General features: G+C 45.6%; 1 protein-coding gene across 1 annotated transcript in view; it reads right to left on the bottom strand.

Annotated features, from left to right (window-relative positions):
* LOC121004403 (guanylate cyclase 2G-like) overlaps positions 1-24796 on the bottom strand; it is a 122258-nt gene that overhangs the window by 61036 nt on the left and 36426 nt on the right. The window contains 13 exon segments of the mRNA XM_040436601.1: positions 3344-3448; positions 3813-3899; positions 4069-4212; positions 7632-7798; positions 8095-8198; positions 10465-10600; positions 10725-10869; positions 10977-11153; positions 15505-15557; positions 15560-15613; positions 19751-19787; positions 19789-19868; positions 19871-20099. Of these exon segments, the coding sequence (XP_040292535.1) occupies positions 3344-3448; positions 3813-3899; positions 4069-4212; positions 7632-7798; positions 8095-8198; positions 10465-10600; positions 10725-10869; positions 10977-11153; positions 15505-15557; positions 15560-15613; positions 19751-19787; positions 19789-19868; positions 19871-20099 (1518 nt within the window).

Below are 24796 nucleotides of genomic sequence, written 5' to 3'. Positions count from 1 at the left end.
ATTGCTAGAAAGGAAATCAGAACCCCTGCTTGACTGCAAAAGACCTTCAGGAAGATTTAGCAGAATCTGGAGTTGTGGTACATTGTTCTACTGTCCAGCGACACCTGCATAAATATGGCCTTCATAGAAGAGTCATCAGAAGAAAACCTCTCCTGTGTCTTCACCACAAAATTCTGTGTCAGAAATTTGCATAAGAACATCTAATCAAGCCTGATGCATTTTGGAAACAAGTCCTATGCACAGATGAGGATAAAATGGAAGTCTTTGGCCACAAATAGCAAATTTATATTTGGAGAAAAAATGGCACAGAATTTCAAGAAAAGAACACTTCTCCAACCATTAAACATGGAGGTGGATCAATCCTGCTTTGGGGTTGTGTTGCAGCCAATGGCACCAGGAACATTTCAGGGGTAAAGAGAAGAATGGATTCAATGAAATTCTAGCAAATTCTGGAAGCAAACATAACACCAACTGTAAAAAAGGTGAAGCTGAAAAGAGGATGGTTTCTACAAATGGAGAATGATCCTAAACACCCCTCAAAATCCACAACAGAAGACCTCAAAAGGTTCAAGCTAAAGGTTTTACCATGACCCTCACAGTCCCCTGATCTGCTGAAGGTTTTACCATGGTCCTCACAGCGCTCTGATCTGCTGAAGGTTTTACCATGGCCCTCACGGTCCCCTGATCTGCTGAAGGTTTTACCATGGTCATCACAGTCTCCTGATCTGCTGAAGGTTTTACCATGGCCCTCACAGTCTCCTGATCTGCTGAAGGTTTTACCATGGCCCTCACAGTCCCCTGATCTGCTGAAGGTTTTACCATGGCCCTCACAGTGCTCTGATTTGCTGAAGGTTTTACCATGGCTCTCACAGTCCCCTGATCTGCTGAAGGTTTTACCATGACCCTCACAGTTCCCTGATCTGCTGAAGGTTTTACCATGGTCATCACAGTCCCCTGATCTGCTGAAGATTTTACCATGGCCCTCACAGTCCACTGATCTGCTGAAGGTGTTACCATGGCCCTCACAGTCCCCTGATCTGCTAAAGGTTTTACCATGGTCATCACAGTCCCCTGATCTGCTGAAGATTTTACCATGGCCCTCACAGTCCCCTGATCTGCTGAAGGTGTTACCATGGCCCTCACAGTCCCCTCATCTGCTGTAGGTTTTACCATGGCCCTCACAGTCCCCTGACCTGAAAATCATTGAAAATCTGTGGATAGACTTTAAAAGAGCAGAGCATGCAAGACGCCCAGGAATCTCACAGAACTGGAAGACGTCTGCAAGGAAGAATCAATGAAAATCCCCCCAACAAGAACTGAAAAACTCTCGGCTGCTACAAAAAGCATTTGCAAGCTGTGATACTAACCAAAGGGGGTGCTACTAGGAACTAACCATGCAGAGGACCCGAAGCAAAACTTCTCCTTTTTTATTTTGAAAATGTAAAAGATGAAAATAAAAAATAGCTTTTGTTAAAAATGCAAAAGTTTTGTAATGTGTAATCTTTTGGAGATTATTTCATCTTCAACTTACTTAACTTTTCACAGTAACAGTAATTTTGACCCGGGTGCCCAAACTTTTGCATGCAACTGTTTCTATTTCTCTATCACCATCTCATATATATCTACTGTATCTCTATCTAATATATAAAGCTGAGTGTATGTATGTCCGCTAAAGGAATCCGCACTGTCGCATTTACAATCACGAAATTTGGCACACAGGTACATCAGGTGTCCAGGAAGGTTTTAGTCTCAGCTCTCTAGCACGTACCGTTCCTGAGATATTCCCAAAAAATGCATTAGGGAATAGAAGCCTGGTCACATGACCCTTATCAGCCAATAGAAGCTCGCAGGTTCTTAGTCTCCACATACACACAGTTTTACACCAAGTTTCCATAACAACCCAGCCATTTTTCTTCACTGCTGTAGGTCAGCTTTAAAGGGGCAGGGCACTGTGGATGACACTGTTAAGGTTGCGGAGTGCTGTGGAGGTCGCAGTTAAGGGGGCAAGTAGGGTGGCCATTTAGGCCACCCTCAAAAGACGGACTTAAAAACCCCACCCCCAGGTCCCTCTAAGCCATGAACCCTGAATCGGTTAGGCCACGCCTCCTCCCACTCTGCAGCCGACGGGGATTGAAAAAATGAGCTCACGTTCAGACAGCACAGTGCTGCGGTCTGAGAGTGAGCTGTTCAAAAGGACATCCCTGTGTCCGTCCAGGCCCTGAAAGCCGGACTGTCTGGCCTAAAACCAGACCTCTGGCCACCCTAGGGGCAGGCTGCTGTGGAGGTCACAGTTAAGGGGACGGTCCACTATGGAGGTCAGTGTTAAGAGGCAGATTGCTGTAGAGGCCACTGTTAAGGGGACGGGGTGTTGTGGAAATCACTGTTAAAGAGATGGGGTACTGTGGAGGTCACTGTTAAAAGGGCAGGATGCTGTGGAGGTCACTGTTAAAGGGGCGGGCTGCTGTGGAGGTCACTGTTAAGGGGGTGGGATGCTGTGGAGGTCACTGTTAAAGGGGTGGGTGCTGTGGTGGTCTCTGTTAAGTGGGCAGGGAAAGGTGGAGGTTGCAGTTAAGGGGGACGGTCTGCTATGGGGGTCAGTGTTAAGGGGCAGGGTGCTGTAGAGGTCACTCTTAAAGGGGCAGGGTGTTGTGGAGGTCACATTTTAAGGGAACAGAGCTCTGTGGAGGTCACTGTTAAGGGGGCGGGTTATTGTGAAAATCACTGTTAACGAGACAGGGTACTGTGGAGGACACTAATAAATGGACGGCCGCTGTGGAGGTCACTGTTAAATGGATCGCTGTGGAGGTCACTGTTAAAGGGATCGCTGTGGATGTTACTGTTAAGGGGGCAGGCTGCTGTGGAGGTCACTGTTAAAGGGGCAGGGTACTGTAGATGTCACTGTTATAATGGATACTGTCGATATCTTTTAACGACACACAGAAACATTAAAATAAATAGATGAAATATATCAGTGCGAAGCCGGGTCCTTCTGCTAGTCTATCATATTTCTACAAGCTGTGATCCGTTTGGTGATTTGAGAATCCACGCTGACTTAATTGCTTCTAAAATTTATACTAATAGAGGTTAACCAGTTGGTGGCTGGATAAAATAAAACAAAGTACAGTCACTTTGTTTGTGGGACAGGAAGTAGTTGACAGTTACAATTGCCAGGCTTCTCTGCCAGGGGCAGCTCCTCCTCTTCCCTCTTTTAGCTCCTACTGGTAACCAATCACAGTGAAGTAACCTCTTCAAGGACAATCTAACAAACAGGGAGTAATTTGCCTCCACTGACATGACCCCTTTATTCCCATGTGGCCATGTCTGTGGATTTGGCTTCTCATACCTTCAGACTCCCCTTCTTGCAGTATTGGGTCACTATACAAATATTGGGGGGTTCAATGCAGATGCCAAAGAAAGTGATCAGGTTCTCGTGCTTCAGCTCGCGGATCTGGAATGTGATGGACACAGAATTACCATTTATAAACAATTGAAAAGATAATTCTACAATTGTAAATCTTGCTGAAAAGACTGGATACAATTGTATGCAGCTGAAGATTCTTAAAGGTACACACACCCTTAGGCCACAGCACTGTGTCCATATTGCAGTCTGGGAACCAGGGATCCACAAAATATGGACACTTTCCGCGTGCAATCCACAATTTTTCTCACTCCCACAATACATTCTATAGTTTGCGGATTGAACACGGATGCAAAATACGGCCTTAAAACTTCTCATTCTTGTCCACTTGTGACTATAGCATGTGAGTGATCACTAATGGGATTGCAAAAACCATATACAAAAAATGTCTCACCATACGGAATTCCTTCATTACGGACGGCTTCCTGGCGTGAGATACGGCTGTTTGGTCGGCGAGATACTTAAGGGAAACAATATTACCCTAAAATGCATAGAACAAAGGTCTTTATCTCAATTTTATTCCATGGTATGCTCCAGTCACCTCCAGAGCAGACTTCAAAAATCATCCCTCCAAGAATATGATCTGTGAATGCGGCTCTGACTGTGACTAGAGGACATGACAAGTACATGATGTACAGAGGGGTCAATACCTGGTAAACACCGATGCTGCAGTAAATGATCTCTTTGCCTTGCTTGTCCATGAATCCGGAGCTCTGATTGCTGGAAATGTTGGCGCTGGACCCGAGACTCTCCAGCCCCTTGGATGGAGTGCTCAAAGGTGTCCCAAGAATCATCTGTGTAAAGCAGAGAGAAGGGACAAGCCCATGTCCACCATCAAACGGCCATTAATATTCATTAAAGGGGTCATCCTGGGTGTAACAATGACGGCCAGTCCATAGGATTGGATGAAAGTTCTCAAATAGCAGAAAAGGGAGATATTGCACTTCTGGTGACGTCAACCAGCCCGGTGTAGACTGGAGCATCTCTAGTGCTCTTACACGCAGGAGTCTAATTCATGCACTTAAAAGAGCGTCTCTGAGACACCTCGTTAAGTCACCGACCAGAGGAGATTACATTCATGATTTAGTCTTTACTAATGGGAATCTGGTGTCTGAGGTTAAGGTGGAAGAGCATTCGGCTTCCTGTGACCTCCAGCGTTCATACAATACTGTGAGACTGCCAGACTTTAGACGGACTAATTGTAAGGAAATGGGGGGGGGGGGGGGGGGGTAAAAAAACTGAATTAAAAGGATTAGCCGTTCTCCAATATTGATGACCTCAGGATAGGTCATCAATATCAGATCAGTGAGGGTCCAACTCCCGACACCCCATTCTCTTCACTGTGTTCCTGCTCGCCATCAACATTGCGGCAGCAAGCATTATCATAACAGCTCCTCTGTCCCCATTCACGATCAATACAGAATATGTAATGTATGTACACAGTAACTCCAGCAGCAGAATAATGAATGCAGCTCTGGAGCATAATACAAGCTGAAGATTTTTTAATTTCTTTGGTATAAGTATTTTATCAGGTAGGAAAGGACAGCTGTCGATCAATTTATGTAAGAAAGTCGCAAATTGATGCACAAGCCATATTTACAAAATACTGTAAGTTGCAACTCTCTGCTTCTAGCATCACTTACCAAAAGTGATAGGAAAGGGGGCTCATCATAGCAGGAGGGGACATGGCGCAAATGATCGTTCAAATCTATGCCAGCTAGCACTAATAGCGCTATTACTTTACAAATCTTACCCTATCAGAACACTATGTGTGTTCTTCTAGGGCCCCTAGGGAGGGTAGGCATGATAGATGTAGTTGCAAATAGCAAATGTTAACTAGTGAACGCAATACTAAACTGGACACACTATGGACACACTATTGACACACTATGGCACTCTGTGGGCATTGTAGGGCCCTATATAAAGCATGGCATGTTCTGGGCATTGTTGCTGGGACACTGGTCCACTTACACTGAGCTTAAACAAGTACACGTATCTCAAAAATATGTCATATAATGTAACTTCAATGTGAATGAAGTATAGAACTGGCCATTGTTTGGCACGATGTGGTTACTTTTTGCCTTCATGTGAGCACTGCCAGACACTGCGTAAGTGAAGCATGACATTCTGAGCAACCTGGTATACTGAATATACGGTACTGCCTTATGGCAATGCAATGCATGCTCTACCTATTTGAGCACTATTTATGCTTGCACCACTTATCTTAGTACTTTATGTGCGCACTACTTATCTGAGCACTATTTATCTGATCAGTACTTTTATTGGAAACAATTTATCTGATCAGTACTTATCTAGACAGTATTTATGTGATAAGTACTTATCTGGGCACTATTTGTATGTGCACTAAATATCTGAGCACTATTTATTAGTCTTACAGTTGCAAGAAAAAGTATGTGAACCCTTTGGAATGATATGGATTTCTGCACACATTGGTCATAAAATGTGATCTGATCTTCATCTAAGTCACAACAATAGACAATCACAGTCTGCTTAAACTAATAACACACAAAGAGTTAAATGTTACCATGTTTTTATTGAACACACCATGTAAACATTCACAGTGCAGGTGGAAAGAGTATGTGAACCCCTAGACTACTGACATCTCAAAGAGCTAATTGGAGTGAGGTGTCAGCCAACTGGAGTCCAATCAATGAGATGAGATTGGAGGTGTTGGTTACAGCTGTCCTGACCTATAAAAAACACACACGAGTTCTGGGTTTGCTTTTCACAAGAAGCATTGCCTGATGTGAACGATGCCTCGCACAAAAGAGCTCTCAGAAGACCTACGATTAAGAATTGTTGACTTGCATAAAGCTGGAAAGGGTTATAAAAGTATCTCCAAAAGCCTTGCTGTTCAGTCCACGGTAAGACACATTGTCTATAAATGGAGAAAGTTCAGCACTGCTGCTACTCTCCCTAGGAGTGGCCGTCCTGTAAAGATGACTGCAAGAGCACAGCGCAGACTGCTCAATGAGGTGAAGAAGAATCCTAGAGTGTCAGCTAAAGACTTACAGAAGTCTCTGGCATATGCTAACATCCCTGTTAGCGAATCTACGATACGTAAAACACTAAACAAGAATGGATTTCATAGGAGGATACCACAGAGGAAGCCACTGCTGTCCAAAAAAAAACATTGCTGCACGTTTACAGTTTGCACAAGAGCACCTGGATGTTCCACAGCAGTACTGGCAAAATATTCTGTGGACAGATGAAACCAAAGTGGAGTTGTTTGGAGGAAACACACAACACTATGTGTGGAGATAAAGAGGCACAGCACACCAACATCAAAACCTCATCCCAACTGTGAAGTATGGTGGTGGGGGCATCATGGTTTGGGGCTGCTTTGCTGCATCAGGGCCTGGACGGATTGCTATCATCGAAGGAGAAATGAATTACCAAGTTTATCAAGACATTTTGCAGGAGAACTTAAGGCCATCTGTCCACCAACTGAAGCTCAACAGAAGATGGGCGCTGCAACAGGACAACGACCCAAAGCATAGAAGTAAATCAACAACAGAATGGCTTAAACAGAAGAAAATCCGCCTTCTGGAGTGGCCCAGTCAGAGTCCTGACCTCAACCCGATGGAGATGCTGTGGCATGACCTCAAGAAAGCGATTCACACCAGACATCCCAAGAATATTGCTGAACTGAAACAGTTCTGTAAAGAGGAATGGTGAAGAATTACTCCTGACCGTTGTGCACGTCTGATCTGCAACTACAGGAAACGTTTGGTGGAAGTTATTGCTGCCAAAGGAGGGTCAACCAGTTATTATATCCAAGGGTTCACATACTTTTTCCACCTGCAGTGTGAATGTTTACATGGTGTGCTCAATAAAAACATGGTTACATTTAACTCTTTGTGTGTTATTAGTTTAAGCAGACTGTGATTGTCTATTGTTGTGACTTAGATGAAGATCAGATCACATTTTATGACCAATTTGTGCAGAAATCCATATCATTCCAAAGGGTTCACATACTTTTTCTTGCAACTGTATCTGGGCATTATTTTTATGAGCACTATTATGTGTGCATTTTGAACTACTGTAGTTATGTAAGCTAATTATCTGAGCCGAATTCATTAGGAGGCCTGTGCCCCTTAATAAATTGGGCTCATTCTGCACCAAAAGGCTTTACACTAGGACTGTATTTGTGACACCAGTGTTATTACATCCTCCCTGTGTCGTTTCTCACCTTGCTTCCTTTAAGAATGGAGATGTCTTCATACTTAATTTGCCACCAGGAATCATCAGAAAATTGTCTCCTAAGTTTCCCCTTCTGAACAAGGAGGAATAACACAATAATGAGCCCAGCCACAGCGGTGACGATGAGGGTGGCGATCAGCCCCACAACCGGACTGTCTGAAACATGCAAGCATATAATGGGTTAATCATCAACCTGAATTCTTTTTAAGTCTCTCAGAGGTGTAAGGATATGCTATAAACTTGTGACAGGTACAGGTATCACGTCTGAGACCCTCACCTATCAGGAGAATGGGGGTCCCGTAACTCTACGGCCACTATCCCATTACAGAGTGCCTCCGGGATTTATAGCACAGCCAGACAGAACGTTTCAGAAAAACCTCTATTCATCCAATACCAGGACAGTCTTATACCATGGGGGGCAGGTGCTGGGGGGGGGTGTAGAGGATACTTACTAGTTATGGTTATTTTACAGAGCTCATTACTGAACCCACAGTCCGGTCGGTCTTTAGGACGATTCGACCCCGGCCAGCTGATTTGCGAGAAGGCGTTTGTAGGCCTGAAGAAACGACAAGAATACGGTTACTTCATTATTGAAACACCAGTTAAAGCGCTAGAGCGCTCTCATAGAGCCTCTGGGGGTCGTAGATACTATTGGTAATATACAGATGTAGACAATGTTAACTTGAAACGTAAAGTCTTAAAGGGAGTCTGTCATCAACATTTCACATTCTACACTGCTTATATGGCCTTCTTGCACACACACACGATCATATCGGTACCTTTTGTTGTTAGTCTTATTTTCTAAAGTTGCAAAAATAAGGTTTTAATGGTATGCAAATGAGGACTTGCCAGTGCCCAGGGCGGCGTTCTGGCTGTAAGTGCCCAGGCCCATTGGCATTTTGCGTTCCGAACTCCTCCCCAGCCTCGTCTGGCCAGCTCCGGAGATCCCAGGCGTGCACAGTTTACTGCCAGGGCCAGGCATGTTCCTTTGCAGCAGTGCACATGCCCGGGCCCGGCTCAAAACACTAGTGCAGAGCACTGAGAGGGTCAGCCATAATCGTAGTCAGGGACAGGCTGAGGTCAGGGCAGGCAGAGTTTGTGCTTAACTGTAAATGGTTTGAGGTCAGAGAAGACAGTGAAGGGTCAATACAGAAGTAAGACACAAGTCAGGTAGCAGATGTCGGTGCACAGGGAGCACACCTTTGCATCAACTAGCAAGCTAAGTAACCTATTGCTCAGGCACCTTCCCACAGAGAAAGGTGCCTTAAAGGCTATGTACACCTTTGGTGCCATTTTTTCTTATTTTTGCATTGTACTAATTTGGAGCTAAATATCATTTTTTCAATTGGTCTTTATTAAAAATAGTGAGCCGTTTTCCCTGCACAGCTTTGAGTTTATCTACTAGCAGGAACTGTATTTTCTCTCTGCTCCGTCAGGCAGGGAGCTGACAGGCTCTTTATCTCTGCTCTCTGACCTGATAAACACTCATTAAAGCTCAATTCTTATATAACTGATAGGAATGTGGCTTAAATAAGCTTTATGACATTTTAGTAATTTAGAGATAAGGGTTATTAGATGACCGGCACAAAGTACAAATGAAAGTACCATTCACACAACTAGAAAAACTGTTAACCCTTTGTAAAAGAAAGGCTCAATATTATTAATAAAGACCAATTGGAAAAAAAATTTTTAGCCCAAAATGAGTAAAATGCAATCAGAAAAAATAAATAAAAATAAATTGTCACTAAAGTTGTATAAAGCCTTTAAGTGCCACACGGTTGCCAGGCACTGGCTGGTGAAGTTGAGGGTGTGTGCACTGGTCCCTTAAGAGCCGGTGACAAGCATGCTGAGAATGCCATATGAGCAGGAGAGGAGGAGGTACCTTGCTGGCAAGCAGGCTGGAGAGAAAGAGAGAGAGAGGACCCAGCAGCTGGACCCCCCCCCAAGGAAGAAGACTGTGGGAGGCGAGCCCAGGCCACCGAGCAGAGTAGACGGGACAGATGGATATTCTTTATATGAACACTGTTAATGAGCATTAATTATCTGGGCACTACCTATCTGATCACTATTTATCTGATCATTATTTAAATGAGCACTCTTTATATGAGCACTACTTATCTGATTCCGGATACTACTTATCTGAGCCCCGTTTATCTCAGCACATTTATCTGAGCTCTGTTTATCTGGGCAATACTCATCTGGGTACTATTTATCTGAGAACTACTTATCTGAGCATTACTTATTGGAGCACTATTCATCTTAGTACAATTTATGTAATCACTACTTATCTGAACACTCCTTATCTGAGCACTACTTATCTGAGCACTACTTATCTGGGCACCACTTATACGAGCACTTTATCTGAGCACTACTTATCTGGGCACCACTTATACGAGCACTTTATCTGAGCACTACTTATCTGGGCACCACTTATACGAGCACTTTATCTGAGCACTACTTATCTGGGCACCACTTATCTGAGCACTACTTATCTGGGCACCACTTATACGAGCACTTTATCTGAGCACTACTTATCTGCACACTATTTATATGAACACGACCTATCTGGACATTATTTTTCTGGCCACTACTTATCTGGGCACTATTTGTTTAGACATTATTTATATGAGCACTACTTATCTGGGTAGGTACTATATATCTGGGAACTACCCCAAACTATAGCATTATATACCAATATATAAATGGTCATTCGTAGAGTAAGGCAAATGTTGCTGAGGGTCAAAGACACTGCGCTCTGTGTGTATGGCACTAGAAGGGGGTGCACATACATTGGCCATGTAGTGTCCAGACATATTACATACCTGATCTCATTCCTGTAGCTGTCATATTGCAGAACAGGAACAAAACTAGAAAAGTTACCGACCAGCTGCAGGTCATAGACTAAATAGTTGATGAATCGCTCTCCATTCTTATCAATGCTCAGCAGCCCGGTCACCCCTGCACAAAAGATAACACAGACGTATCACTACACCATACAGACATATAAAAGTTGCCATATAATAATATTTCACCATTGAATGTGGCTAGGAGGAGTATTTCATCCAGCCAGCCATAAAATTACCAAACAGCTCAGTCTCATTGTATCCTTTAAGGATTTCCACAACGGCTTGTCCATCCGTGATATTACGCCCCTGCTTAAGAACTTCCTGCAAGCCCAAGGCATAGAGTAAGATAGAGTCATGGAGGTAAGCGGCGTAGGGGCTAACCTGCAATGCAAATATTAACTAAAATTCTCTGGTTGAAGAGCACTGCCATCTGCTGGCTGTCAATTGTGATTACAAATGAGGAGAAGATCAGTTTAATGAGGAGGTACCTGGTCTTCAGACTCAATTTCACTGTAGAATGGGGGACCTTTCAGCTTGTCGTACACCTGCTTCATGAAAGACGTATAGCTGTAGGAGGAGTTCACTGCTATCAAGAGGACAGATTCGTAAGCCCGGACAGCAGTCTGATTTCTTTCATTGATCAAGGTGTCCTTCCAAAAAGTTTCCTGAAAATAAATGTGCAATTGAAATCAAACTTACTGTCTACAGCGAGCACAGTGACTGGTCTGTTATCAATACCCGTGGGTTTGCAACATTTTGATGCCGCTGTATTACATAATCCCACAAAGAAATGCAGCTCCAAATCCCTGCCTTGGACATAGAAGTAAATGCTAAAAGTTTATTTGCCTACTGCTACCACTAGGAGGAGCTCAGGAGCTTACTGTATACTGTTTTATAATTCAGGACAATGTCTATATAATTTGCAATGCATTCATAAGCTTACCCTAGTGGTGGCTGTAGGCTTTAATAATAATAATAATATAGTATGCAGAAAGCTCCTGAGCTCCACCTAGTGGTGGCTGCAGGTGTAAATAAAAACACAGTATACATTAAGCTTCTAGGCTCCCCCTAGTGGTGGCTACAGACCTCAATAACAACACAGTATACATTAAGTTCCTGAGCTCCCAGTAGTGGGGGTTGCCCCCGCCCCCCATCCCGTTATGGTGACTGCAGGCCAGGCCTCAATAATATCACAGTATGCAGTAAGTGAGCTGCAGGCCTGTAAATTAAAGGGGTTTTCAACCCCTTTAATGAACCCCCAAATGCCTGGGCCCCTCATATCGGTGATACTTACCCCACTCCCCGGCACCCGTGTCACTTATGATCCCCGTACGGACACTGCTGCATCATCAGTGATGCTAGGGAGGCTTGTCCCCGTCGCAGCCTGCTATTGGCTGTCAATTGCATAACTCCCCCCCCCCCCAATCGCTGGATGTTTTGAAACGCGCAGCAGGGAGATGCAGCAGCGGCTGCGCGGGGATCAGAAGCGACATGGGTGCCAGGGAGTGGAGTAAGTATAACCGATATGAGGGCCCCAGGCATTAGGGGGGTCATTATAGGGATTGGATAAGCCCTTTAACACAGTGTATGCAAGCTTGTTACCTTCCTTAGTGGTGACCTCAGACCTTGATAATAACACATTAAACTCCTGAGCTCTACCTAGCACTGACTGCAGGATGACAAAAAGTTATTATTTACTGTATGTCTATGACTATACCGGGGATTTGGAGCTCTGAATAAGGACACCACATCTGAATCAATATCTTAACACAAGAAGAACTACAGCTACATGTGAGCAAATTTAATACTGATAAAGCCCCGGGCCCAGATGGCATACATCCACGGGTACTGAGGGAACGGAGCTCAGTAACTAATTGACTATTTTATCTCATCTTCTTATACTCTCTTGTAACAGGGTCAGTGCCACAGGACTGGAGGATGGATGATGTGGCACCAATACTTAAAAGGTAAAACAGTGGAACCGTGTAACTTTTGTCCGGTAAGTCTCTGGTATGTAAAATATTTGACTGTATTCTACAAGATGAGCTACAGAAGCATATATCAGTGAATACGTTAATAACTGATAACTAGCAAAAGTTCATGTAAAAAATAGGTTGCGACTAACCAGCAGGCTGGGTTTCTATATGAAGTTGAATGAAAATCTGAATGTTGCTCATGTGTAGTGATGGACGAACATTGGTCGCGACGATTCGCGAACGCAATCAAATGTTCGCGAACCGCAAGTTCATGGCAGGCCCCATTTACTTTAATGGCAGGCGAACCTGAAAAACCTTCAGGTCATTATTGCAGCCACCAAATACTTACAAGAAGTGCACAAATCGTCCCACAACATGGACAGTGACATACCAGAGGGGGATCAATGGCAAAAATTCCCACAAAAAATATGTATTTTAATCAGGGGCCATTTTTATGCATCTTAAAAGGGAAACAGGCGAGTACAGGCCCCAAACATTAGGCATTCACCGGACAGAAAATATCAAGTGATTATGTGGCTGGAGGTATATTAAACGGTCAATGGATATTAATTTTACTGCAGGCCAGTACAAATACAGATCAAATACATATGTTTAAAATAACAAAAAATACAAAATTGGATTAAAATCATTGCTAATGAAACCCTCCCCTCTCCAGAGCAGGGACTCCTAAGCTGAACTAGAGTCCCGACACCCTCCCCTCTCCAGAGCAGGGGGTGCCTGGTTTAATGCTCGGGTTCTCCCATTGACTTCCATTGTGCTTGGGTGCTACTCGAGCACACAAGCACTTTGGTGCTCGACCAACACTAATCTTTACTGGAAGCACTGGAGTCTACAATGATCTGTACTGGGAGCAGTGGAGACCACAAGGATCTTTACTGGAAGCAGTGGAGACCACAAGGATCTGTACTGGAAGCAGTGGAGACTACAAGGATCTGTACTAGGAGTAGTGGAAACCACAAGAATGTATATTGGGAGTAACGGTGACCACAAGGATCTGTACTGGGAGCAGTGGAGACCACAAGGATCTGTACTGGGAGCAGTGGAGACCACAAGGATCTGTACTGGGAGCTGTGGAGACCACAAGGATCATACTGGGACCAGTGGAGACTACAATGATCCGTACTGGGGGCAGTGGAGTCCACAAGTCTCTTTATTGAAAGCAGTGGAGACTACAATGATCTGTACTGGGAGCAGTGGAGACCACAATGATCTGTACTGGTAGCAGTGGAGACTACAAGAATCTATATTGGGAGTAACGGTGAACACAAGGATCTGTACTGGGAGCAGTGGAGACCACAAGGATCTGTTATGGAAGCAGTGGAGACCACAAGGATCTGTTATGGAAGCAGTGGAGACCACAAGGATCTGTACTGGGAGCAGTGGAGACCACAAGGATCTGTTATGGAAGCAGTGGAGACCACAAGGATCTGTACTGGAAGCAGTGGAGACCACAAGTATCTGTTATGGAAGCAGTGGAGACCACAATGATCTGTACTGGGAGCAGTGGAGACCAAAAGAATCTATATTGGGAGTAACGGTGAACACAAGGATCTGTACCGGGAGCAGTGGAGACCACAAGGATCTGTACCGGGAGCAGTGGAGACCACAAGGATCTTTACTGGGAGCAGTGGAGACCACAAGGATCTGTACTGGGAGCAGTGGAGACCACAAGGATCTGTACTGGGAGCAATGGAGACCACAAGGATCTGTACTGGGAGCAGTGGAGACCACAAGGATCTGTACTGGGAGCAGTGGAGACCACAATGATCTGTACTGGGAGCAGTGGAGACTACAAGAATCTATATTGGGAGTAACGGTGAACACAAGGATCTGTACCGGGAGCAGTGGAGACCACAAGGATCTTTACTGGGAGCAGTGGAGACCACAAGGATCTGTACTGGGAGCAGTGGAGACCACAAGGATCTGTACTGGGAGCAATGGAGACCACAAGGATCTGTACTGGGAGCAGTGGAGACCACAAGGATCTGTACTGGGAGCAGTGGAGACCACAAGGATCTGTACTGGGAGCAGTGGAGACCACAAGGATCTGTACTGGGAGCAGTGGAGACCACAAGGATCAGTGTCCATCCCGATTCTCCTTAATCTCTTTATCAGTGATTTTGCTGATTACACAACACTATGTAGGATACTGAGAACCCAGCTTGATGGTCAAATATCCCAGAGAGACCTCGGAGAGCTAGAAAGGGTTCAGAGACGGGCGACCAGATTATTAAACGGGAAGGAAGGTCCCAGCTGTGATGAGCGGCTCGTTCCGCCTAGAGGTGATGTTATGCTATTACGTGTGCGGTCAGAACTGGCACAGCATTTATTCATCCCAAGGACTTTACAAAGGACCAGGGACATTCATTAGAGCACAGGAAAGGATTCTTCACAGTTAGAGCAGTCACAGGATGGAATGCCCGACCCCAGGAGGTAGTAATGGCAGATACCACGTCAGGAATTCTAGCTAATGGCAAACAGCATTGAGGGTTATAGTTAATCTAATAATTAATATTGTATAATTGACCTTGATGAACCTGTGCTTTTTTTTTCTCCTGTGTAACTATGACATTGACTTTTAGGTCCTGATGCAAAATCTGTACTAGGGTCTCCGAAACTTGTGGCACTGCTGTTCCTGAGCGTCACCTACGGTTTTGTGGCCTCTACATGGTTGAGCTGCAATATCTCTACCTCCTACAGCTATCCCACTGCAGATATAATTGTTTTAATGATTGCAAATTGGGGGCCACTGCATGTTCCTCCCTGTCATGACCACTTACCTTCACTAAGCTAGAACCACAACCATCTGATCAGCAGCTAATGTGATTGTTTGTTGCCGGTTGGAAGTAATGGTCTGCAGCAGAATGCTCTGCCTTCAGAGATTCGGCCCCTCCACTGAGTCGAACGCAATCCCTATCACCTGAGGCACATCTCTTCTGAGGCACTTCTAGACAGTGTCCCTTTAAATGTAATCCTTTCCATCATAACCCTGCTCCACACTCACCAGGAATCCGCTGACTTCAAACTGCTGGATCATGATGAAGACGTACTGTCCGTTTATCAGCCCTGCCTTTCCGCTTCCAGCAGGATCAGCCTGGAGTTCTCAAAGTTTGCCACGAGTATGATGACTGGGAGGAAGGAAGAAAGATGCATTGTGATTGTCAGGCTGGGTTCACTCTGGTTTTTGAAATCCTGTAAAGTTCATTCTCCTTCATCCTTAGTGTCCTGCAACCCACCCATCTCTCAATACGAGGCAGTCTGCTCTTTCCCCCCTCTCACTAGCATCTCTCACAACAGAAAGATAGAAGCTGCAGCCGCATCCCCCCTCCTCCTCCTCTCTATCTACAATTTACTGTTTGGAAAGATTTTGAAAAGGGGCTGCAGACAAGGAAAGTAGAACTACAGGAAGGTGAGGAAGACACAATCATGTTTACATTGATGCAACAACCATTTATGACGATACTAGAGTAGAATAAAGGATAAAAAAAAAGAAAAAGACCGCTCGTTCAGCGCTGCAGGCATACAGATGAGTCTTCAGTATGGGCAGCACGGTGGCTCAGCGGTTAGCACTGGTGCCCTTGCGGCGCTGGGGTCCTAGGTTCGTATCCGACCAAGGACAACATCTGCATGAGTTTGTATGTTCTCCCCGTGTTTGCCTGGGTTTCCTCCAGGTTCTCTGGTTTCTCCCACACTCCAAAGACATCCTGATAGGGACCTTAGATTGTGAGCCCCATTGGGGACAGTTGGATGCTAATGTCTGTAAAGCGATGCGGGAATATAGTAGCGTATAAATAAGTGTTCTTTTATTCAATATCAGTCAACGCGTTTCAAGGGCGGAGCGCCCCCTTCATCAGGACAATATTACAGGAAGACATTTAGATGCATGGTTTTTAGTCACACTTTTAGGCGCGCTCATCTGAGGGGAAGGTTGGGGGCCGGATCGGGCGAGTGGCCAGGAGCGCGCGTGTTTTGCATAATGAGGTTCACTCGCGAAGAACTCTTTTCTCAGGCCTCGCTGCTACTGTTGTGGTACGGATTCATTGTGTTGCCTCCGCATTCCCACAGCAATTATTGTAGAGAGCACAGCTCAAAGCACAACATTGTCACCAAGGCGCTGAATTCGGCACCTTCTGCACATATATAGCGCCTTCTATGCGCATACCCCGCGATTACTGCGAGGTGCACTGCCTCGCAGTGTCAGTATGCTGAGTTAATAGTTGTTGGGCGCTCTCTTATCCCGGAGCGCTCGAGCTGTCAGTCTGGGGCGATCGCGTTCAGTGCAAGGACCGCCCCTGCTCGTTCCGTACCTATCGTTACCCGCAGGTAATCCTCGTTCGTTGCGGGATTTGCAAGGGCTTGACCGCATGGGTTTAGTGTCCTACAGGAAGAATGATCCATGGGTTCTTGTATCTATAGGAAAAAAAGGGAAGGGCAAAGGGAAGGTTTCAATGGGTTACTGAAAATATTATATAGGTTTATATCTTATTCTTTTAGCATCTCTGACCAATGCAGGGATAGAGATAAAATTTATACTAGAGAGATACATTAGAAAAACGACCATAATTAAAAAAGAGATACATAAAAATACAATAAATATATAAAGATAAAAAGCAACAAATTCATGGTTGCAAATTGCCTGCAATGTTAAGTACACATATATGGAGGCATATGTATGCACACACAGATTCCTGTATCTATGGTTCTCAGAGCATGTTTCTCTGCTACATATGGATTACATGCTCCAGCTCTTTTCTGCAATCCATTTGATTGGGATTAATGACATAATTAGGGATAAAAAAAAATCAATAATTGAAGATGGAAGGAAGGTCCGCACTTTATGTCATTTAAAATACAGCCTAGTATCTCTCTAGTATCAATTTTATCTCTTATCCCGGCATCGGTCAGATGCGCTAAAAGAATAAGATATAAACCTATATAATATTTTCAGTACCCATTGAAACCTTCCCCTTTGCCCTTCCCTTTTTTCCTATAGATACAAGAACCCATGGATCATTCTTCCTGTAGACACTAAACCCATGCGGTCAAGCCCCGCAATGAACAAGGATTACCTGCGGGTAACGATAGATACGGAACGAGCAGGGGCGGTCTTGCACTGAACGCGATCGCCCAAGAGAGCGCCCAACAACTATTAACTCATCATAATGACACTGCGAGGCACCAGATCCGGCCCCCAAACCTTCTGCAATGAACAGGACCGTGGTACGGGTTACACTGACGCCAAATTATGCAGCGGGTCAGGATATGGATATAATAGTCTATAGTTTTGTTTGTGACGCCAATTGCAGCATGCGCAGGGTATTGTCACAGGGCCCTTTAAAGGTGTTATAACTCACACCCCAGTTTAGGAATGCCAGAGTGGTGTAATGTCTCTGTATGGTAGTGGTAATTGTGTTAACGGTGTCTCCTACCTGGGTACGGCTGGACTCCTGGCTCCTGGCTCACTTGCAATAAAATGGAGTGTAGTGATAGGAGGAGTAATAGAGGGATTTTGCAGCAGAAATTGAGATCCAGACCTTTGGTAAAGTTCTAACTTGTCTTTACTGAGGGTAATTTTCATCCAAGCAAGGTACAGCTTTGTCTTAGGTCCCAGCAGGTATTGGCAATGGTTGGCAGGGATTTATCTTCTGCTCTATCACCTGGAGCTTGCAGGAAAGGGCGTCTGCTTTGTAGCTCTATACTGTGGCAGGAATTTGGCTTCTGCACTCTCTATCTTCTGCTGTCTGGGGACTGACTAGCTGAGGAGGAATATGGCTTCTCCTGGGTCTCTGGACTTTACTCACAGTTATCTTCACAGGGTAATGCTTTCGTCCTGGAACTGGAGTTTGTCTGCTTGCTTCATCCAGCCGAGGCTGCAGGGCTCAGGCTGGGGATTTGATCAATGTCTCAGCCGAGACAAGATCCTGGCTTTCTTCTCTATCTCAGGGAGCTCATAACATGCACACCCTACCCCCTAGCAGGGGGTGGGCTACACTCACTCTAACTTCCTTCTCTGCCCATGCTGCAGGATATGGACAAAGCCCACTTTGCTCACAGAGGGGGAGCTAAGCTGGAACGAACGATTCCAGCTTAGATGTACTAAACTGAACCTAGGTCCTTGCTAACACATTGCTGCCACCTGCTGGTGAACATGGAAATTACAGCAATTTACATTTAACATGGTTTATAATACACAGTTGTGAGGATATAATGTAAAATTACATCAGGTGACCAGGCTAAGGCTCTTAAGAGATTGTAGCAGGGTAAAAGACTTTAGTAACACAACTCTGGGGTGTTACACTTCGCCTCAGATGAGCGCGCCAAAAGTGTGATTTAAACCATGCAGCATGTATCTAAATATCATCCTGTAATATTGTCCTGATGAAGGGGGTGCTCCGCTCTTGAAACGCGTTGACTGATATTGAATAAAAGAACACTTATTTATACTGAAGACTCATCTGTATGCCTGCAGAGCCGAACAAGCGGTCTTTTTCTTTTGTTCATCCTTTATTCTACAAGCAATTCTCCTGGAGCTCGTGAACGAGACGGGGGAAGACCGGGCAGCAGCAAGGCATTCCCTAGGCTGGTGGGGTTAGATACCAGCAAGGCACAAATAGCTGTTGTGACTCTTCACAACAGTTTTCAGTAAGCGCAATAAGCACTGTACACTTTTATGACATAAGACGGTACTGCACATGAGGCGCTGTGTTCTTTGTTTTATTCTTATATGTTACTTAAAGTCAGATATTGCATACATCAGGTCAATCAGAAGACGTTTTGTTAAAAGACCCAAAAATGCATACCCTCCAACTTTTATAAAGAGGTACAGAAGGCCCAGGAGCATAGCTAAAGAGGGGACAACAGGGCCTGTGTGCCAGGTACAGAGTAGATGAATGGGACAGAAAGCTAAATATTTGCCCCGGGTGAATGAAAGTCTAGTTACGAATGCCACAGGTGCCCCTAATGCCTGGCACAGAGATGTACAGTGTCGGGAAAATTCAACACTGTGCCAGAAATCCACCTATAAAGTAGCCACCATATAGGGCCATGGATGTCCTTGTTCTGTATGCCTCCTATAGTGTCTGCCATACATCTCAAAATACTCAACCCACACGACAAGACAAAGTAACTGACATTAGTTCGCAGCCAAAGGATCATTGGTATTTCCTAACCTTGCTACATGTATCAGTGTAATAGCAGGAAACAATGGACTTCTAAATGCAGCTCTGGATGTGAGTGGGGTATCAGACCTGATGTATTTCTGTTACCTCTAGCGAGTGAAGCCACTGATCTGAGAGCCTCCCGCCAGACTGTCTGGGTTTGCTGTTTCGTATTTCATCTTCACGGTGATGGTGAAGTTTACAACCAGCTGATTTTCAGTAACGTCCACAGTTCATCTATTTTGTCCCACGTCGACTCCGCGGCTGATCCTCCAAACAAGGCGACATATTCCCAATTAAAATATTTCAAGGTTTTCTCCAGAGCATCAGATATTCGCTGGAGAGGGGAAATTATTTTGATGTAGGTGTTATAAATTCGGTTGTTACTAAGCTTCGGGGTGTGACTTACAAAGCCAAACATTGGAATATTCCAAGATGAGACCAGCAAGCCTGTGACCTGCGTACAGAAGGAGAAGAGGATCAGGCTAAGGGAAGAACCTGGCTCAAATGTATTAGAGTTTTCAGCTGCTGGTCTAAAGCCCAAGACTACTGTACTACTCAAGACTGCTCTACTGACCAGGACTACTCTACCATGCAACAAGGCTCTACTGCCTAAGACTGGTCCACTGCTCAAGACTACTCTACTGACTAAAAGACTGCTCTACTAAGACTGCTCTACTGCTCAAGACTACTCTACTGACCAGGACTACTCTAACATGCAACAGGGCTCTACTGCCTAAGACTGGTCTACTGCTCAAGACTACTCTACTGACTAAGATTGCTCTACTGCACAAGGCTACTCTACTGGCTAAGACTGCTCTACTGCCCAAGACTGCTCTACTGCCCAAGACTGCTCTACTGCCCAAGCCTGCTCTACTGGCCAGGACTACTCTACCAGGCAACAAGGCTCTAACTGCCTAAGACTGGTCTACTGCTCAAGACTACTCTACTGACTAAGACTGCTCTACTAAGACTTCTCTACTGCTCAAGACTGCTCTACTGACCAGGACTACTCTAACATGCAACAGGGCTCTACTGCCTAAGACTGGTCTACTGCTCAAGACTACTCTACTGACTAAGACTGCTCTACTGCACAAGACTACTCTACTGGCTAAGACTGCTCTACTGCCCAAGACTGCTCTACTGCCCAAGACTGCTCTACTGCCCAAGCCTGCTCTACTGGCCAGGACTACTCTACCAGGCAACAAGGCTCTACTGCCTAAGACTGGTCTACTGCTCAAGACTACTCTACTGACTAAGACTGCTCTACTAAGACTTCTCTACTGCTCAAGACTGCTCTACTGACCAGGACTACTCTAACATGCAACAGGGCTCTACTGCCTAAGACTGGTCTACTGCTCAAGAGTACTCTACTGACTAGGACTGCTCTACTAAGACTGCTCTACTGCACAAGACTACTCTACTGACTAAGACTGCTCTACTAAGACTGCTCTACTAAGACTGCTCTACTAAGAATGCTCTACTAAGACTGCTCTACTGCCCAAAACTACGGACTAAGACTGCTCTACTATTACTACTCTACTGCCTAAGACTGCTCTACTGCTCAAGACTGCTCTACTGCCCAAGATTGCTCTACTGCCCAAGACTGCTCTACTGACTAAGGCTGCTCTACTGCTCAAGACTGCACTACTGCTCAAGGCTGCTCTACTGTCCAAGACTGTTCTACTGTCCAAGACTGCACTACTGCTCAAGACTGCTCTACTGCCCAAGACTGCTCTACTGCCCTACTGCCCAAGACTGCTCTACTGGCTAAGGCTGCTCTACTGTCCAAGTTTGCTCTACTGACTAAGGCTGCTCTACTGACTAAGGCTGCTCTACTGACTAAGGCTGCTCTACTGACTAAGGCTGCTCTACTGACTAAGACTGCTCTACTAAGACTGCTCTACTGCCCAAGACTGCTCTACTGACTAAGGCTGCTCTACTGACTAAGGCTGCTCTACTGACTAAGGCTGCTCTACTGACTAAGGCTGCTCTACTGACTAAGACTTCTCTACTAAGACTGCTCTACTGCTCAAAACTGCTCTACTGACTAAGGCTGCTCTACTGACTAAGGCTGCTCTACTGACTAAGGCTGCTCTACTGACTAAGACTGCTCTACTAAGACTGCTCTACTGCCCAAGACTGCTCTACTGACTAAGACTGCTCTACTGACTAAGACTGCTCTACTGACTAAGGCTGCTCTACTGACTAAGGCTGCTCTACTGACTAAGGCTGCTCTACTGACTAAGGCTGCTCTACTGACTAAGGCTGCTCTACTGACAAAGGATGCTCTACTGACTAAGGCTGCTCTACTGACCAAGGCTGCTCTACTGACCAAGACTGCTCTACTGACCAAGACTGCTCTACTGACCAAGGCTGCTCTACTGACTAAGGCTGCTCTACTGACTTAGACTTCTCTACTAAGACTGCTCTACTGCCCAAGAATGCTCTACTGACTAAGGCTGCTCTATTGCTGAAGACTGCACTACTGCTCAAGACTGCACCACTGCTCAAGACTGCACTACTGCTCAAGACTGCACTACTGCTCAAGACTGCACTACTGCTCAAGACTGCTCTACTGCCCAAGACTGCTCTACTGCCCAAGACTGCTCTACTGCCCAAATCTACTCTACTGCCCAAGACTGCTCTACTGACTAAGGCTGCTCTACTAAGACTGCTCTACTGACCAGGACTACTCTAACATGCAACAAGGCTCTACTGCCTAAGACTGGTCTACTGCTCAAGACTACTCTACTGACTAAGACTGCTCTACTAAGACTGCTCTACTGCCCAAGACTACTCTACTGACTAAGACTGCTCTACTAAGACTGCTCTACTGCCCAAGACTACTCTACTGACTAAGACTGCTCTACTAAGACTGATCTACTGCCCAAGACTATTGACTTAGACTGCTCTACTAATACTACTCTACTGCCCAAGACTGCTCTACTGCCCAAGACTGATCTACTAACTAAGGCTGCTCTACTGACTAAGGCTGCTCTACTGCTCAAGACTGCTCTACTGCGAAAAGACTTCTCTACTGCCCAAGACTGCTCTACTGCCCAAGACTGCTCTGACTAAGACTGCTCTACTAGACTGCTCTACTAAGACTGCTCTACTGCCCAAAACTACGGACTAAGACTGCTCTACTTTACTACTCTACTGCCCAAGACTGCTCTACTGCCCAAGACTGCTCTACTGCCCAAGACTAATCTACTAACTAAGGCTGCTCTACTGACTAAGGATGCTCTACTGCTCAAGACTGCTCTACTGCGAAAAGACTGCTCTACTGCGAAAAGACTGCTCTACTGCCCAAGACTGCTCTGACTAAGACTGCTCTACTAAGACTGCTCTACTAAGACTGCTCTACTGCCCAAAACTACGGACTAAGACTGCTCTACTAATACTACTCTACTGCCTAAGACTGCTCTACTGCTCAAGACTGCTCTACTGCCCAAGATTGCTCTACTGCCCAAGACTGCTCTGACTAAGACTGCTCTACTAAGACTGCTCTACTAAGACTGCTCTACTAAGACTGCTCTACTGCCCAAAACTACGGACTTAGACTGCTCTACTAATACTACTCTACTGCCCAAGACTGCTCTACTGCCCAAGACTGCTCTGACTAAGACTGCTCTACTAAGACTGCTCTACTGACCAGGACAACTCTAACATGCAACAAGGCTCTACTGCCTAAGACTGCTCTACTGCTCAAGACTACTCTACTGACTAAGACTGCTCTACTAAGACTGCTCTACTGCCCAAGACTACTCTACTGACTAAGACTGCTCTACTAAGACTGATCTAAAAAAACGTGTCCTATTCTTGTACATTTTGCGGACATGAATAGGCATTTCTACAATGGGCCACCCGTTCCGTTCTGAAAATTGCGGAAGGCACACTGGCGGCTTTTGTTTTTTGCGGATTCGCGGTTTGCGTACCGCAAAAAATGGAACGGTCGTGTGCATGAGGCCTAAGGCTGCTCTACTGCGCAACACAGCTCTACTGCCTAAGACTGCTCAACTGCTCAAGACTACTCTACCAACTAAGACTGATCTACTAAGACTTCTCTACTGCTCAAGCCTGCTCTACTGACTAAGGCTACACTACTGGCCAAGACTGCCCTATTATTCAAGACTACTCTACTGTGCAACATGGCCCTACTGACTAAGACTGCTCTACTAAGACTGCTTTACTAACTACGACTACACTACTGGACAGGACTGCTGTACTGCCAAAGGCTGTTCTACTTCCTGAGACTGCCCTACTGCCCGAGACTGGCCTACTGCCCGAGACTGGCCTACTGCCTCAGACTGCCCCGCTGCCTGTCTGCTCCAATGCCCAAGACTGCCCTACTGCCCAAGACCACTCTACTGCCCAAGACCGATCTACTGCTCAAGACCGCTCTACTGCCCAAGACTGCTTTACTGCCCAAGTCTGCTTTACTGCCCAAGACCGCTCTACTGATTGCGACTGCTCTACTGCCCAAGAGTACTCTAATGCCCAAGACTACTCTAATGCCCAAGACTGCTGTACTGCCCAAGACTTCACTACTGTCCCAGACTGCTCCACTGCACTAGACTGCTCTACTGCCCAATAGCGCTCTACTGCCCAAGGCCACTCTACTGCCCATTACTGATGCACTGCCCAAGACCACTCTACTGCCCAATACCGCTGTACTACCCAAGAGTACTCTAATTCCCAAGAATACTGTACTGCCCATTACTGCTCTGCTGCCCAATAGCGCTCTACAGCTCAGTACTGCTCCACTGCCCAAGACCACTCTACTGCTCAATACTGCTCTACTGCCCAAGACTACTCTAATGCCCAAGAATCCTGTACTGCCAATCAACCGCTCTATGCTGCTTCACTGCCCAATAGCGCTCTACTGCTCAAGGCCGCTCTATAACTCAGTACCGCTCTACTGCCCATTACCGATGCACTGCCCAAGACCACTCTACTGCCCAATACCGCTCTACTACCCATGAGTACTCTAATTCCCAAGAATACTGTACTGCCCATTACTGCTGTGCTGCCCAATAGCGCTCTACAGCTCAGTACCGCTCTACTGCCTATTACCGCTGTACTGCCCAACACCACTCTACCACCCTATGCTGCTCCACTGCCCAATACTGCCCTACTGCCAAAGACTAC

This window comes from Bufo bufo, chromosome 6, assembly GCF_905171765.1.
Source record: "Bufo bufo chromosome 6, aBufBuf1.1, whole genome shotgun sequence".
NCBI classification, from domain to species: domain Eukaryota; kingdom Metazoa; phylum Chordata; class Amphibia; order Anura; family Bufonidae; genus Bufo; species Bufo bufo.
Note: the sequence above shows the minus strand (reverse complement) of the source record. Positions and strands in the feature narration are given on the sequence as shown.